Source organism: Notamacropus eugenii, chromosome 5 (assembly GCF_028372415.1).
Source record: "Notamacropus eugenii isolate mMacEug1 chromosome 5, mMacEug1.pri_v2, whole genome shotgun sequence".
In the NCBI taxonomy this organism is placed as follows: Eukaryota; Metazoa; Chordata; class Mammalia; order Diprotodontia; family Macropodidae; genus Notamacropus; species Notamacropus eugenii.
Genome location: NC_092876.1, coordinates 81,783,070 through 81,797,368, shown reverse-complemented (window position 1 = coordinate 81,797,368; position 14,299 = coordinate 81,783,070). Strand labels below are relative to the sequence as shown.

General features: G+C 38.4%; 1 protein-coding gene across 6 annotated transcripts in view; it reads right to left on the bottom strand.

Moving 5' to 3' along the window:
- Positions 1-405: 405 nt before the first annotated feature.
- MEAF6 (MYST/Esa1 associated factor 6) overlaps positions 406-14,299 on the bottom strand; it is a 29,390-nt gene continuing 15,496 nt past the window's right edge. The window contains exons 5-9 of one of the 6 annotated variants that reach the window (XR_011967215.1): positions 9,227-9,419; positions 2,751-3,414; positions 2,588-2,645; positions 1,902-1,935; positions 406-1,195 (exon numbers count right to left, since the gene is read on the bottom strand). Coding sequence is in view for 3 of the 6 variants with exons in the window: in XM_072610015.1 (XP_072466116.1) it covers positions 1,187-1,195; positions 1,902-1,935; positions 2,751-2,780; positions 9,227-9,419 (266 nt within the window). In the remaining 3 variants the exon portion in view is untranslated. Of the gene's footprint in view, positions 1,196-1,901; positions 1,936-2,587; positions 2,646-2,750; positions 3,415-9,226; positions 9,420-14,299 lie in introns of those variants that run through there. The other 5 variants (XR_011967213.1, XR_011967214.1, XM_072610015.1 and 2 more) reach the window with 5 other exon arrangements.

Genomic DNA, 14,299 nt, shown 5'->3' with positions numbered 1-14,299 from the left:
TAACATTTGTTTTAAGTCAAATCATCAAATTGCCAAGTTCTTTTAAACAATTTTCAGTAAGTTCTATAGGCTCATCAATCTGTGAGTCTCCCCTCCATCCAACTTAAAATGGAAAATAAGTCAGTTAACTAGCCTATAATAGCTTTCCCACTTGGGAAAGTCCTTGTAAGTCATTTATCTATGGAATTCCTGAATTCTTCCTTACATTTTATGAAGGTGTAGAGAGAAGTTTAGTAATGTATCTTTCTGGAATCAGGTAAATGCCAATTATAGGAATACAGACAAGATGAAAAGAGAGATGAGTATCAAACACCTGATATTTTCTGTATGGTATGAAATGAGGAAAATAAAAATCAATGGGAAAAAAAAATCTCAAATGCAAAAGTAAAGCATGAGAAGAGAGACTGAAGCCTGTGAAATTTTATTTTTTATACAAAATAATAAAAACTTATGTTTTTAAAAGGATTCAAATTTGTGTTTTTTAGCTATTACTATTTGTCTGTACATGAAAATTGCTTCCAACTCAGAAGATGAGAAAAAAATTAAATAACCCTTTACCTTCACCCTGCAAAAAGACAAATAGGACAAGTCATCCATTTTATTTATGCTACTAGAGATTATCTGTGTTAGGATATCAGCCTCTAAGCCAAATGAAGATAATCAGATTCCAGAGAAAACAGCAGGAAGCCATAAGCTGTACAACTGTATTACAACAAACCCCTCAAAGAAAACAAGCCAGTAACAGCAAACAACACATAAGGCAGAATGAGGAAATGCCTGATATTTACAGCCTCCATATGACAAAACACAACTGGGTGCTGGTTTCAGCATAAAAAAAAACCAAGACATCTCTCGATGGGTATCACAGAAGAATGTGATGCAGCCAGTGCTGGAAAGTACTCAATTCCAAGAATGGAGAACTGCAGAAAGTAGGCAACCTAGGACTGCACCGGGCCTTGGTCTTCCTGCAGTTCAGTTACTAAAAATGACACGAGGTAAATGGTCTGATGTGGTTTTACAGAAAGGCTTTTCTTTCACCCCTCTTTAGAACAAACTACTCCTCAATGCAGGCACTGGGTCTGGGAGCGCAGACATTAATGGCCACTCAGTGGAGGGGTGTTTCTCTTGGTGAAGTTGTATGAGGGCAGGGCTCTACAGCCTGTAAGCTTCTGTACTAATGGGTCTTCTAATAATCCTGTGGGGGAGAAAAGCAAAATTCCAAATTACTACCCTAATTGGAACTCAAAAGAACACCAGGATTTACTATTTTAGGCTTGTAAAACAATTCTTTGTTAGAGTACTTAATTAAGTACAGAAAAAGCTGCATAGCTTAAGAGCCTATTTCAAAGCAATGTCCTGTCCCTTGCAACTCATAACAGCACACTTTTGAGTCTATTTTTTCCCTCAGCAAAGGGAAGAGAAATCTACCAGTCTATTCATCTATACTCTCACAGCATCTACCATGAGACCAATCAAACCCCGATATGGGGAAGCAACACCCAGTCAAGGGGTAAGAGTGTCTAGAATGTACCAAAGCAAAGAGAAAAAGCCCCAAATACAGGGTAAGGACAAGCTTGTCTTTGGTAGCACCACACACTCCAGGTGAGCTCCCTTGCCTTGGAAAGTTCAAGTACTGACTATTTATTGTTGAATCAAAATGGAATGATTTCAAGTAAAACTGTGCGAGAATTTATTTCTTCTTTTAAGATACAAAGCAAGAACACAATACACTTAACAGCTAAAGGTGTATCTGAGAAAACTATTTTAGGCTCCAAAAGTAAACATAGCCCAAGCAATAAGAACCTGGTTGCTTTTTCATTTTTTGCCCTAGGACATAACTTTGAGTCAGCCAGCAAAGCCTGGCCAGTCTTCTCTAGTGACCTCAGAACACTAATACTTACGGCTCTTGGCTTTTTGTTTAGCTTCAGATCAATCCTGTGGTGAAAAAGACAAAAGATATTTGTATTTTAACTAACAGCAAAAAGAGGCTCTAAGAATCAGATATACTGCATATGGTACAAGCTACAACAAAGACTATTTGGTTAAGAAAAATCCACATTTTTTCATTAGACTATGTGTCAAATTTAGTTATTTACCCACTTATTATTGAGCAAGGATCAGTTAAAAATTGTAAGAGTAGATTCTCTAGACCTTGCCAAAATGAAAACTTGGATAACAACCCAGTAAGAAATATGGTAGTTGTAAAAGTCATTGTAATTTTTAAAAATTACTATGAAATTATGTGTTAGAGAGATTGGATTAAAAGGGCATGCTCTATATTAATGTGTTAGCTGTGTAACTATATCACTGATAATTATTCAGACACATTGGCAAGTAAGTTCAGGAAAGAAAGACTAGAAGTTTGTATTTCAGGATGTGAGATATAACAGGAATTAAGTGAATTTCATTTATTAAACTTCTCCAGAGTAAAATATCCAAAACTGATACTATTAATCTCTTTATGAAGCAAAGCCAGGAAATCAGTTTAAATATGAAATAAGGTAAAGTTGGTCTATTTAAAATAAAATAAAAATGAATAGAAGTGAAGATTACTTAATTTTGCTTAAGTTATTAAATGAAATGTTACCTCCATCACGTTTTTCTGTTTTTTAAAAAAACTTCCCAGCCTAACCTAATATACATACCTACAATTAAACAGATAAACTATGAGTTAGAAAGGTCTCAAAAAGGCATACTGGTGTCTACACACTAAACAACACAGCACAAGTACTAATTCAAATCAAACTTACTCAAAGTCATAATCAAACATGCCAGACGGGCTGAGGGGCAGCATTTGAAAGGAAGAAAGCAATAGAAATTAATATACTGATTAAATAAATTAGTTGATTAGCCACCCTAGCAAGATCACTAAAAACAAAATCAGCTTTGAGAATCTTATGCCATAAAACCTCCAACACCAAAGCACCCAGGTTTCTATAGTCAAAAGGCTCCCTCCATGGATTTCTACATCAGAAGTATAGTAGTGTTATAAAAGGGATGGTTATTTCATTAGAACTCTACCAGATACGTGGACCAATTCATTAGCTGCCAGATGCAGTTAGATCTTTTTTAAATATATATGAATGGACTGAAAATGTAGAAGAATTAGGGCATTAGACAAAATGGGGAGAAAAGAGTTTAGGCATATAATAAAAAACGCTTTAAAAACAATAACTCACAACCCAGTAATAACAGCATGAACTTTTTTTTAAAGGAGAAAAAAAGAAAATGTGCTGCAACACTATACTCAAGTAATATGTTCTCAACCAGGTGTCTAGGCCGGGGACCTGATGCTCTCATTCTTCCTGGAAGTCAAGGGCTGAATGAATACCCTTCAATGGCAAGGTGTTCACTCAGGAGATGGGCTGGTCAAACTGCTCAATCACTCAATGCAATACAGATGACAGGAGTTACCTATTAAACATCAGGGCTTTAATTTAGGCATTCCAAAGTTTGCCAAGCATCTGGAAGAAACTTTGAGCATCCACATGTATCCCAAACATTCTTCGGTGATCTTAGAAATTGGGGTAGAAGTAGTACTGAGTCCCAGGCTCATAGATTTTGAGCTGCAAGGAACCTTGGAGGTCATCCCCTGAAACCACCCCACTCCCACCCCCATTTTACAGCCAAGGAAACCGAAGCCCAGAGCCATCGTGATTTGTCCCTAGTTAGTAAATCAAAGCAACAGGTTTCAAAACCAACTCCTCTTATTTGAAATCCAACATTCTTTCCACTGTAAACCAACAGTGTGTTACAGTTTCTGGTAGAACAAATGGCCAATATAAAGTGCAGTTATAAAATACACGGAGTGAGTTCTTTGCTGGCTCCCATGCCTTCCAGGGAATATTGGTGAGTCCCAGTCACAAGCTGCAGGATGCCCCTCTAATTAATTATGTAAGTTGTTCTTTATTTCCTTTATTTTTAAAACACTATTTGATTTATTTACATTGTTCTGCCAAAATATAAAACTAGAAAAAGAAAACAGCCCCAGTCTAGATTAGACCAAATAAGACCAGTTAAACCCACTGAGTAGATTTCTAGTTCTTGGTAGCATTCCTATTCTCTCTTCTCATCACTGTTCTTTATTTCTCACATGAATGTTCTCTGATTCCATTTATACAAGTCTTGAGTGTGCCCTGGTAGAATGACTCCCAGATATTTTATGAATATTTTGTAGTATTTGTGAATGGGACTTCCCTTTCTATTATTTCTTCCTGAATTTTGTTACTGCCAGTTAGAAATGCTATTGATTTTCTGGTTGTGTTTTTGTACCTGCTACTTTACTGGAGCTATAATTATCTCAGTTTCTCTACTGAATCTGGGGTTTTCTAAATAAGTTGTCCTATTCTGGCAAATAGGAATAGTTTTGTCACTTCTTTACATCTGCTCTCTTTGAATGTCAGAAATATTGAAATCATGTTTTGTCCCAATTTTAATTTCTCATCAGTGATACTGATAGCAATTCTAAAAGTATATCAAGTAACAAGGTATCCTTGTTCTACTCTTGAATTTACTGAAAGAAAAAACTAGTGTTTCTCCAGTGCAAATAATGCTACCTTTTAGTTTTAGATTTATACTTTTTATCATATTAAAAAATGGCTCTTCTATGCCTAGGCTTTGTAGGGTTTTTACCATAAATCAGTGTGGTACTTGGTCAAACGTTTTTGCTATTAGCATTTAGTTTTGGGTTACCACGCTTTTCAAATTCAAACAATGCATTTTCCTATTTGAGGTGGTACAACTCTAATCAGTGTATACTTCAGTAAATCTGGGATGAAGTATGATTTCTATATTCCTGAATATCAGGAGACAGTAATTCATTCTTCATACTGCGGCATAATTAACATTCTTATAATACAAACTATGCCCCTCCCTCTACTCAAAGATCTTGAAAGGTTCCCTATTGCCTCTAGGAAGAAAAACCAGAGTCTTCAGCCTGGCATTTAAAGTATATCATAATCTGTTTCCCGTATCCTTTTCTAGTCTTAGTTCCTCATATTCATTCTTTCCTTGCACTCACTGTTTCAGCTAAACTGGCCTACCAGCTGTTGTTTCCTATACACAACATTCCATCTCATACTCCAATATGAGTGGAATGCCTTATGTCCTCACCTCCACTCTGCAGAGTTCCTACCTTCCTTCAAAGCATAGCTGAGCTATCACCTGCTCCAGAAGGCCTTTCCTAACTTCCCAGTTACCAACACTCCCTCTCTCTGGAAATGACTTTGGATGACTTTTGCATAAACTCTGCATTTACTTATGTGCATTGGGTTTCCCTCAGTAGAATGTAGGTTCCTTGAGGGCAAAAGCTACTAATTTTTATCTTTTTATACTCAGTGTCTAGCATATTATCTTACACTTAACAGGCATTCAACACTTATTAAAATGAACTGAATAAACATGCATACTATAAATATGCTGTTCAACTCAATTTTCTTCTCTCAATAAAATACCTGTCTGCTAAAAAAAAGTGCTTATACACAAAAGAAGTTCAGGATTTAGTAGGTGTAGTTATGGATTAATAACCTCAAATACTTTTCTTTAAAGGTAGGTGGGATTTAATCATTCTTAATATATAATAAAATACAAGATCAAAGAACATTATTTTCATTATCAGTGATCTACTCCAGACTGTGTACCTAAAGAGTATTCCTTTTTTGGAAGGAATACTGTATCACAAAGACCATGTTCTTAATGTAGATCTGGGAAGAGGGGAGAGAAAGGAGGAGAGAAGGGGTCTGATCCTATGAATTAATTGGCATAGAGAACTCTCAGCATGGAAAAATCCCTCTACTAACACAGATCAAACAGCTCTTCCAAAACATAGTCTTAAGAGTTGCTTGGGGCACTGAACTGCCCAGGGTCACCCAACTAGTCTGTGTCAGAGGTTAAGATTCAAATCCAGGTCTTCTTGACTCTAAACCAGGCCGTCTATTCAGTTTACCACACTGCTTCTCAATGACACCTGCTCTTGCCCCTGAAAGAACAGGTCCTCCACATTGGTCCTGCTGAAAATCTGGCTAAGAGAGACAGTCACAGGTCAGAGAAGGCAAAGACCCAGCAATTTTACTCCCTTTGGAGGTAAAAAGAAGATAAAGAAGATAGTTCAGCTGTCCTCCCTCAGCACAGATGCCTACAATGAAGGGGAAAAAAAGAGCTAGGGGATGTTCAGAAGGAAGAAAGAAAAGATTCACTTTCCCCTATTGACCAGTCACAGAAGACTAAACATCAGGATCTGACAACCCATAGTGCTAGTTAAGTTTCATTTTAATTTGTAAGGTCAATAACTAGTATCATGAGAGGCAGTGTGGCGTAATGGACAGAGAGCTGGCCTTGGAGTCACAAAGACCTGGATTCAAGTCCTGCCTCTGATACATCCTGACTAAGTGACCCTGACAAATCACATAAGCTCTCAGGGCCCTGCCAAATATCTCTTCCACTCTAGTCCATTCTCAACTCAGCTGCCAAAGGCCATTTACCCAAAAAAGTAGCTGACTCCTGCTCAGTGTGCACCCTGCTGGCATCTGAAGCTCTTCTCACCTGACCCTTCCTCCCCTTCCAGGCTTCTCACACTTGACTCCCCTCCACTCTGCAATCCAGCCCCGCTGGCCTGCCTGTACTGCTCTGAACATGGGACTCCCATCTCCCATCCCTAGATCTTTACTGGCTTACCTGGTTTTCTTCATGTCAAGCTAAAATCTTATCCTCAATATGAAGCTTTTCCAATCCTCATGAGTGCCTTCCCCAAAATCATATCCAATTTATCCTGTATGTACATCCTTCTTTATATGTAGTTGTGGCTTCCATTAGAATGTGAGCTCCTTGCAATCAGGGACTTTTTTTGCCTTTCTTTACAATGGAACAGTATCAGCATTTATTGAGTGCCTACTATGTGCCAGGCACTACTCAAAGCACTGGACAAATGTTATTTCATCTTTACATACTGAGCACTTAGCCTGTTACCTGGCATACCGTTGATGCTCAATAAACACTTGCTGCTTAACTTGATTTGGCTTCTCCCCATCCCTGGAAGGCCCTGCCCCTCATCTCTACCTCTCAGTGGCCCTGGCTTTGCTCACCTGCTGCAGGAGGCCTCTCCTGGTGCCCCTACTGCCAATGCTCCCCCTTTCAGATGATGCTCCATTTATTTCCAGGGGCAGAGTCTTTGTGTCTTTTTTTGATCCCCAGTGCTAAGCACAGTGATTCACAAATGCTTGTTGAGAAGTTTTTAAAAGGGTAAAATTCAATTAGTTCTTCACATCTTGAATGTTTAAAACTATGGGCAAATAACTTGTATTGCTCGAACACTCAGCTGCAAGTCAGGGGAGAGAAGAACAGAAGACCAATGCAGATGCCAGGAACAGACAATATTTGCCTATTTAGGATAACATGGTAGGCCTCTTCACATGCCCAGGCATCTGGGTGTAAGAAGCGGGGAAAACAGTCAACAAACAATGGAGTTTGTATCTACTTTCCTCTTATCTATCTCAAATTCCTACCTTCCTTCTTTTGTAATTTTCCCTCAACTTTACAGCTCCTTTTGGATTCAGTGACTATCAATAATATTCAATTAAAATAAGGTGTCACTTGAAACAAAAACAAGCTATTTACAGAATCTACACCACCACAAACTAAGCATGGCCCTTTAGAAATGATTAAGCTTTTTTCTCACTAGAACCATTATTTGAGAATTCACATAGCACTTGGTAGCTATCTAAGAAAGTCCCAAAGCGAGACTCACCAAGACCATCGCATCTGACTCCTTGGACAAGAGAAAGAATTGAAGAATGGTAAGCTCCTTAGCAGAAACTCTATCTGAGAGAGATGCAAGACGCATCTGTTGGCAGTACTGACCATAAGCCAGGACAGGGATGATGTCATTGGTGGCCCCAGAAAGCAAGTGCTACTTCCTACCACTGCTAAAAGGTTAACATGTTGACTTGTTATTAGGGTTACATAGAGGGCTTTTCCCCCTTTTTGCAATCTTAAAATTAAAAGAATTATAAAAAAGCTTGCAGCTTTCCCAGGTTTCCAAAAAACTCTTTCACTTACAGAGTGTCAGTCTCCAAAGACAACAATCAGAAGTAGAAGGTCATAGAAGGAAGGTTAGACTATAGATCAGAAGGTGAGACTTCCAGTCCTGACTCTGCCATTTCTCTAGCCACTTGACCTCCTATCTTCAGCTATAAAAGGAAGAGGATGAATTCAATGATCTCAAAGGCTCCCTCCTCACTCAAACCTTCTAAATTCTATAACCTACCAAGTCATCAAGGGTAAGCAGTATTCCTGCTCTCACAGACTGAGCACCACCACCACAGGCTGCCTGCTCCCTTCAGAGCAAAGAGGCTTCAAGGAATTTCACTGGAATGACACTTGAGGAGGCCCAAGGTAATGCTACTGACATTTTTTCTTTAGGTCTGGATTCTGGATTTTGCTTCACAAAAGGTTTGGAACTACAGCTTCACTTCTCTCTCCCATGGCAATTTTCTCTTCTACAAGAAGGTAATAACACTTTGAATGGATTATCCATTATTTTCAGTCATGAGTTATAATGGTGTGCAATATTATCATTTATAATCAAGAGTTGACAGCAATCTTAAATCTTCCTTTTTTAATGATATCTGCTTTCTATAGATTGCTGATGTTATCTTTCATTTCACACCTCAGAAAGTAATGTAGACAAATGTTATCTGGGAAGGCACACTCTTATTTAACAGGGCTTTGGACTCCAATACTTCAATATATGTGTCAGCATACTGCAAAGAAATGAGTGGGGGTGGGACAGGGAAGGAGGGAGCACAACAATCACCCAAATGCCATTTTTAAAAAAATGTGCTTGGCCAGTTCTCAGTCCGTTAGGAATCAGAGAAAGTAAAAATAAGACAGACAAAAAAGTCTTTGTCTATCCTACTCCTCTTTCCCTCAATTAAAAATAACTCCAATACACCATTTTACACAGTATTTTCATTTAATATGGTTTTTCTACCCAAACTGCAGCTGCTACTCTCTACTCAAAATCCAAAAAACTGGGCTCCTTCTGCATTGTTGGCCTCATTATCCGTCAATTTAGAAAAAAAAAAATGAGACCATATTACCTATAGCAGAGGCCCTTCCTTCTGGTTTGCAAAAATGCAAATCCCCAACAGCAGCACCCAAGAGTTTGTATTCCTGAAATATCCCTTTGAAACAGTCATCAGCTAAGCCCTAGAGCACCAACACCACTCACCTGTGTCGGTTTTTATTCTTCCTCTTTTTATGGCTGCTGTGATGACTCCCTGAAGAGGTGGAGGAAGCGGCCTTCTGGGGCTTCACCCCCTGCACGGATCCCTCCAGATCCTCTGTGTCCTCTTGGCTGGGTTCATTCTCCTGATTGTGAAAGTCTGGAGATGTGTCACTCTCTGTACCACTGCCTGGTTCCCCTGTAGGAAAGACAAATTCAGAAGAACCTCCTTAGGATCCCTCAGCCAACAAAGAACTCACAAAGGCCTGTTACTAGCAGGCACTACCCTCACCCCAAAGAACTTTCATTCTTCCTGAGGGTAAAACATGAGCTCCTTGAAAGTATGGATTAGTTCATTCACTGTATCAATATCCCCAGCACCTACCACATAGTGCTGAATAAATGCCTGTTGATTGGCTGACTGGAAAAAGAACATTCACAGTTGAATCTCAAGTTACTTAGGTTCCTAAAAAATACCAAGTAATTGGAAACAGTAAAGCTGAAGACACTGAAGCACAGAGACCTGTAACCAAAACATGCAACCTTGTTGTATTGACTAGCTCTTTATTGATATCTTACTTTTACATCACCTACATTTTCCCCAGCATCCTCCTCCTCCCAGAGACATACTTTATAACAAATAATTTTCTTAAAAGAGGAAAAGAAAAAAAATAGCAAAACCAATCCAAGAAGAAATATGTTGCTATGTGCAATGTTCCACACTGGTAGGAGTAGGAGCAGGTGTCTTCTCCTCTCTCTTCTTTGGGGCCACCTTTGGCCTTCAATATTTCACATTTCATTTCAGTTGCTTTGTGATGGCCGTTCTTTCCACTGATTTATAGTGTTTTAGTTACAAGGTATATTATTTCACTTCGCACCAGCTCACCTATGTTTTCCCATGTCTCTCTGTATTCACCATGTTTGCATTATCTTACAACACAATAATAAGATTCTATTCTATTCATCCACCAGACTTTGTCTAGTCACACTCTCCAGTGGACCGGGCATCTAGTGTATTTCTAGTTCTTGCTACCATAAGAAGTGTTGCTACCGATATTCTGATGTATATGGAGCATTTCTATCTTTTGATCTTCTTGTGGTTTACACCTAGAAGTGAAATCTCTGCATCAAAGAGTGTGCACATGCCAGTCAATATTTAGCGTAATTCCAACTTGCTGTCTAGAATGGTTCATTATTATCTTAGACATTTAATACAAAGATTTTCCCCAAGTCAATCCTTGTTCTTCAACTAGATACATTAATTTTGTTTGAAAAGTAAAAATTTTTCAATTTCATGTAGTCAAAACTACATCTTTTCTTTTAAAGGGCAGATACAAAATATTTTAATGAAATAGCCTTACAAAGAAATTTACTCACAATTAAGAGGAGACCCAGGGGGGAGGAGATGAATTCTATCTTGCATCTTTGCACCTTTTCCCTCTATCCAGACACCCTTCAGATCCAGCAGGGAAAAGAGATCTATGTTACCCTTTCTTGCTCTAGGCAGAGGTGGGAAACCTTCAGCTTCAAGGCCACATGTGGCCTTCTGGGTCCTCAAGTGTAGTCCTGTGACTGAATCCAAACTTCACAGAACAAATCCTTTTATGAAGGGGATTTGGAAGTTTGGATTCAATCACAGGGCTGCACCTGAGGACTCAGAGGGCCACATGTGGCCTTGAGGTCAAAGGTTCCCCATCCCTGCTCTAGAGAATGTGTAGTGGGGGAGGGAAGAAGAGAAGGTAAAGAGGCCTTTAATTAGACTGAACAGGATAATCACCTGACTCACATTTCCAGGAAGAGGAATTTTAATTGGGGAGAGGGAATAAACAAGCAGTAAATAAGTTCCAAATTAATAAATCACATGGGCAACAAATGCTACGGAAGTTTTGAGAAGAGACAGATTACTTGAAAATATGTCCAGGGAAAACTTAATGGAAGGGATAAGATAAAATGTGACCTGGATCATGAAATATCAGTAAGACTGAAGTAAGACAAAATATGAGTAAAACAGGTACAGAAGAAGGGGTTGGGCATGCCAGGAAAGAGGAATGGAATAAGCAAAGTCAATAAAGCAATAAAACGGAGTCTTCAGAACCACCTGGAAGCAGCAGCTATTTTCAGGTATAAAGGGCAGTTCTAATGGTTGAAGATAACCTGGGGACCCTAGAATCCATACAAACTAGCTTCCCTAGTTCACACAAGACACTTCATCTTCCAGCTCTACAAACTTACCTTGGGCTCAACACATATGGAACTCCCCCCTCCCCCCAACTTATCTCTACGTCTCTAGTATCATGGTTTTACCCTAGAAAGACTTACATAAACAGATGTAAAGAGAAGTGAGCAGAATCAGGAAAACATCGTACACAGTGACAGCATCACTGTAATGATGATCAGCTGTGAATGACTTCTCTCTACTTTGATCCAAAAGGCTCATGATGAAAAATGCTATCCAGAGAGAGAACTGATGGACTCAGAACACAGACTGAAGCTTATTTATTTCTTCCTTTCATTATTTTTCTTGCCTTGTTTTTGAACACACCTAATAAAGAAATTTATTTTGCCTAACTTCATATGTATAACTAGTATATTTCTATCCTTCTCAGTGGGTGGGAAAGAATTATGGAACTGAAAAGAAAAAAAGAAAGAAAAAAAATCATGGTTTTCTTCAAGACTTAACTCAAGTGACACCACAGATACTAACTTTTCCGGCTGTCCCAGCCTCTAGCTCCTTGTCTCCCTTGTATTTAATTTATATTTGCCTACTAAAGCTAAAATAGAATGTAAGCTCCTTGAGGACAGAGAAAGTTCATTTCTGTCTCCATACCTCTGGCATCTAGGCCAGCAGCTGGCACAGAGAAGGTGCTAGATGGCACAGTAGAGAGAGTGATATACATGGATTCAGGAAGACATAAGTTCAAATTCTGCCTCAGATTCTTGCTGAGCTGGGTAATTCTGGGCAAGTCACTTAACTGTTTCATCCTCAGTTTTCTCATCTATAAAATGGGGATAATGACAGCACCTACCTTTCAGGGTTATGAGGACCAAATGAGATAAGGTATGTAAAGTGATTGCAAACCTTAAAGTACTATAAGAGCAGCCTTTTTTATGATTGCTAAGAATTGGAAACAAAGTAGATGTACATGAATGCAATGGAATATTATTGCATTTTAAGAAATGATGTATGTGATGAAGACAGAAAAGTTTGGAAAGATCTATGTGAACCGATGAGACAGAGTAAAGTAAAACAGAACCAAGAAAATATTATACACAATAATATCATATTGTAAATGGAAAGAACAATGTCACATCAAAAAAAAAATCAAAACTAAATCTAACATTAGTATATGGAGCAGGATTCAAATGAAGAAATATGAAGACAACCCCAAAATATCCCTTGGTGGGGGTGGGAGATCCACAGCTGTTACACACTGCACATATTCTCAAACTACCTCAATGTACTGATTAGTTATGCTGATTTTTTTTCCTATCTAACCCCCACCCTTCCTGTTACATGGGGTGGCTCTGAGGAGAGGAAAGGAAAGAGATACATGGGATGTAATGGTTACATAAGAAACAGAAAACACCACTAACATTTTTTTAAAAGGCTCTTACAAGTGCTAGCTATTGTAATTATTATTAAAATTAGCTGATTGATTAGAAAGCTAGTTATGTACTGCAAAGTAATAAAATGCTGTTGTTGTATGGTTTACGCAAGCAGAAGATAAATGATAAAACGGTTATGTGGCACACACAGCAATGTCAGCCAATCAACGTTCTTTTATAGTGAAGAAAAAGGCACAATAATGCTTCATGTCCACATAAAAATGAGTAACTTGTTTAGAGCAAAGAATATCAAAGCTTATATGAAGTTAAATCTAGAAGGAAACCATCCGACATGGTAAAGAAGTGTATGGGAACAAAAGAACTTCAAAAATGAGATGTATGCTTGGCACACAAGGTTAGGTGGCAGTGGCAAGTGGCCATGCCAGAGAATGCTGGGTGTCAAGGGGGAGGTTCCAAGTCTGAATGCCATCACTACCCCTCACTAGTATGGCTGACTGAGGGATCCTCAGTTTTCTCATCTGTAAAATAAGGTGCTCTCAAAGGTCCCTGCCAGCTCTAATGAGTGATTCTAATCTATTAAATGCATCCATAATAATGCACAAAATGGCTGTCTAGTTCTCCAAAGGGCTAATGAAAAATTAGAGACTGGGTTCATTCAAATAGTGAATTATGATAAAGAAACCTAAATAGCTAAATTTTGATAAAGACACAGGCTCATTCTGAAAGAAAATCGACATCAAGTTTCAATGAAGATTATGACACACACAACAGCTGATATGTATATCTATGTTTAAGATTCAAAAAAGCAAAAAGGAAGACTATCCTACGTTTTATTTGCTCCAGAGATATTATACTGCATTTTTGAGAGACACACAGTGTTGAAACATGATGCTTCCAATTTAGCCTCTGGTGAAAAAAGACTCAAATCTTCCAGGGAGAAACTCCACGGTCCTACGCATGAGAGGAACAAACCAAGAGAAATCTTCATTGGAGATTTGGACATTCACCCAAAATTCACTCCAAAGCATCAGTGCCTTAGACTTTTGTAGAAATTGAAACTTTAGAGAAATTCTGCACAATGTAAAAAGGAGTAAACTGTAAGCTTGATATCTGTTTCATGACAATGACTCATGGCATGTTTGCTACCAAATGTCTGAACAACAAAAAAATTGGTATCATTCAGCTTGATTCTTTATTCATCAGACTTCAAATTATTTCTGGCAACATTCCAAAACGACAGTCATCAGATTGGCTACATCTGAAGATGATCAAAAGAACATGCTAAAACCTCTGAAAGCAGTTCGAAAAGAACTCTAAAAGTGTTCAGAGCGATACCAGCATTACTGCAGTCTAAGTGTTCAGCTTCCTAAACTACTTCAAAAGTGACACTCATTTGGATCCATAAATGCAGTCTGGGTAAGTAAGAGCCTAAACCACAGTAGGAGTCAATGGGATTAGAAAACAGAAGTCTGATATGAGACTGGGAAAGAAGAAAATGGGATTTGTGGATAA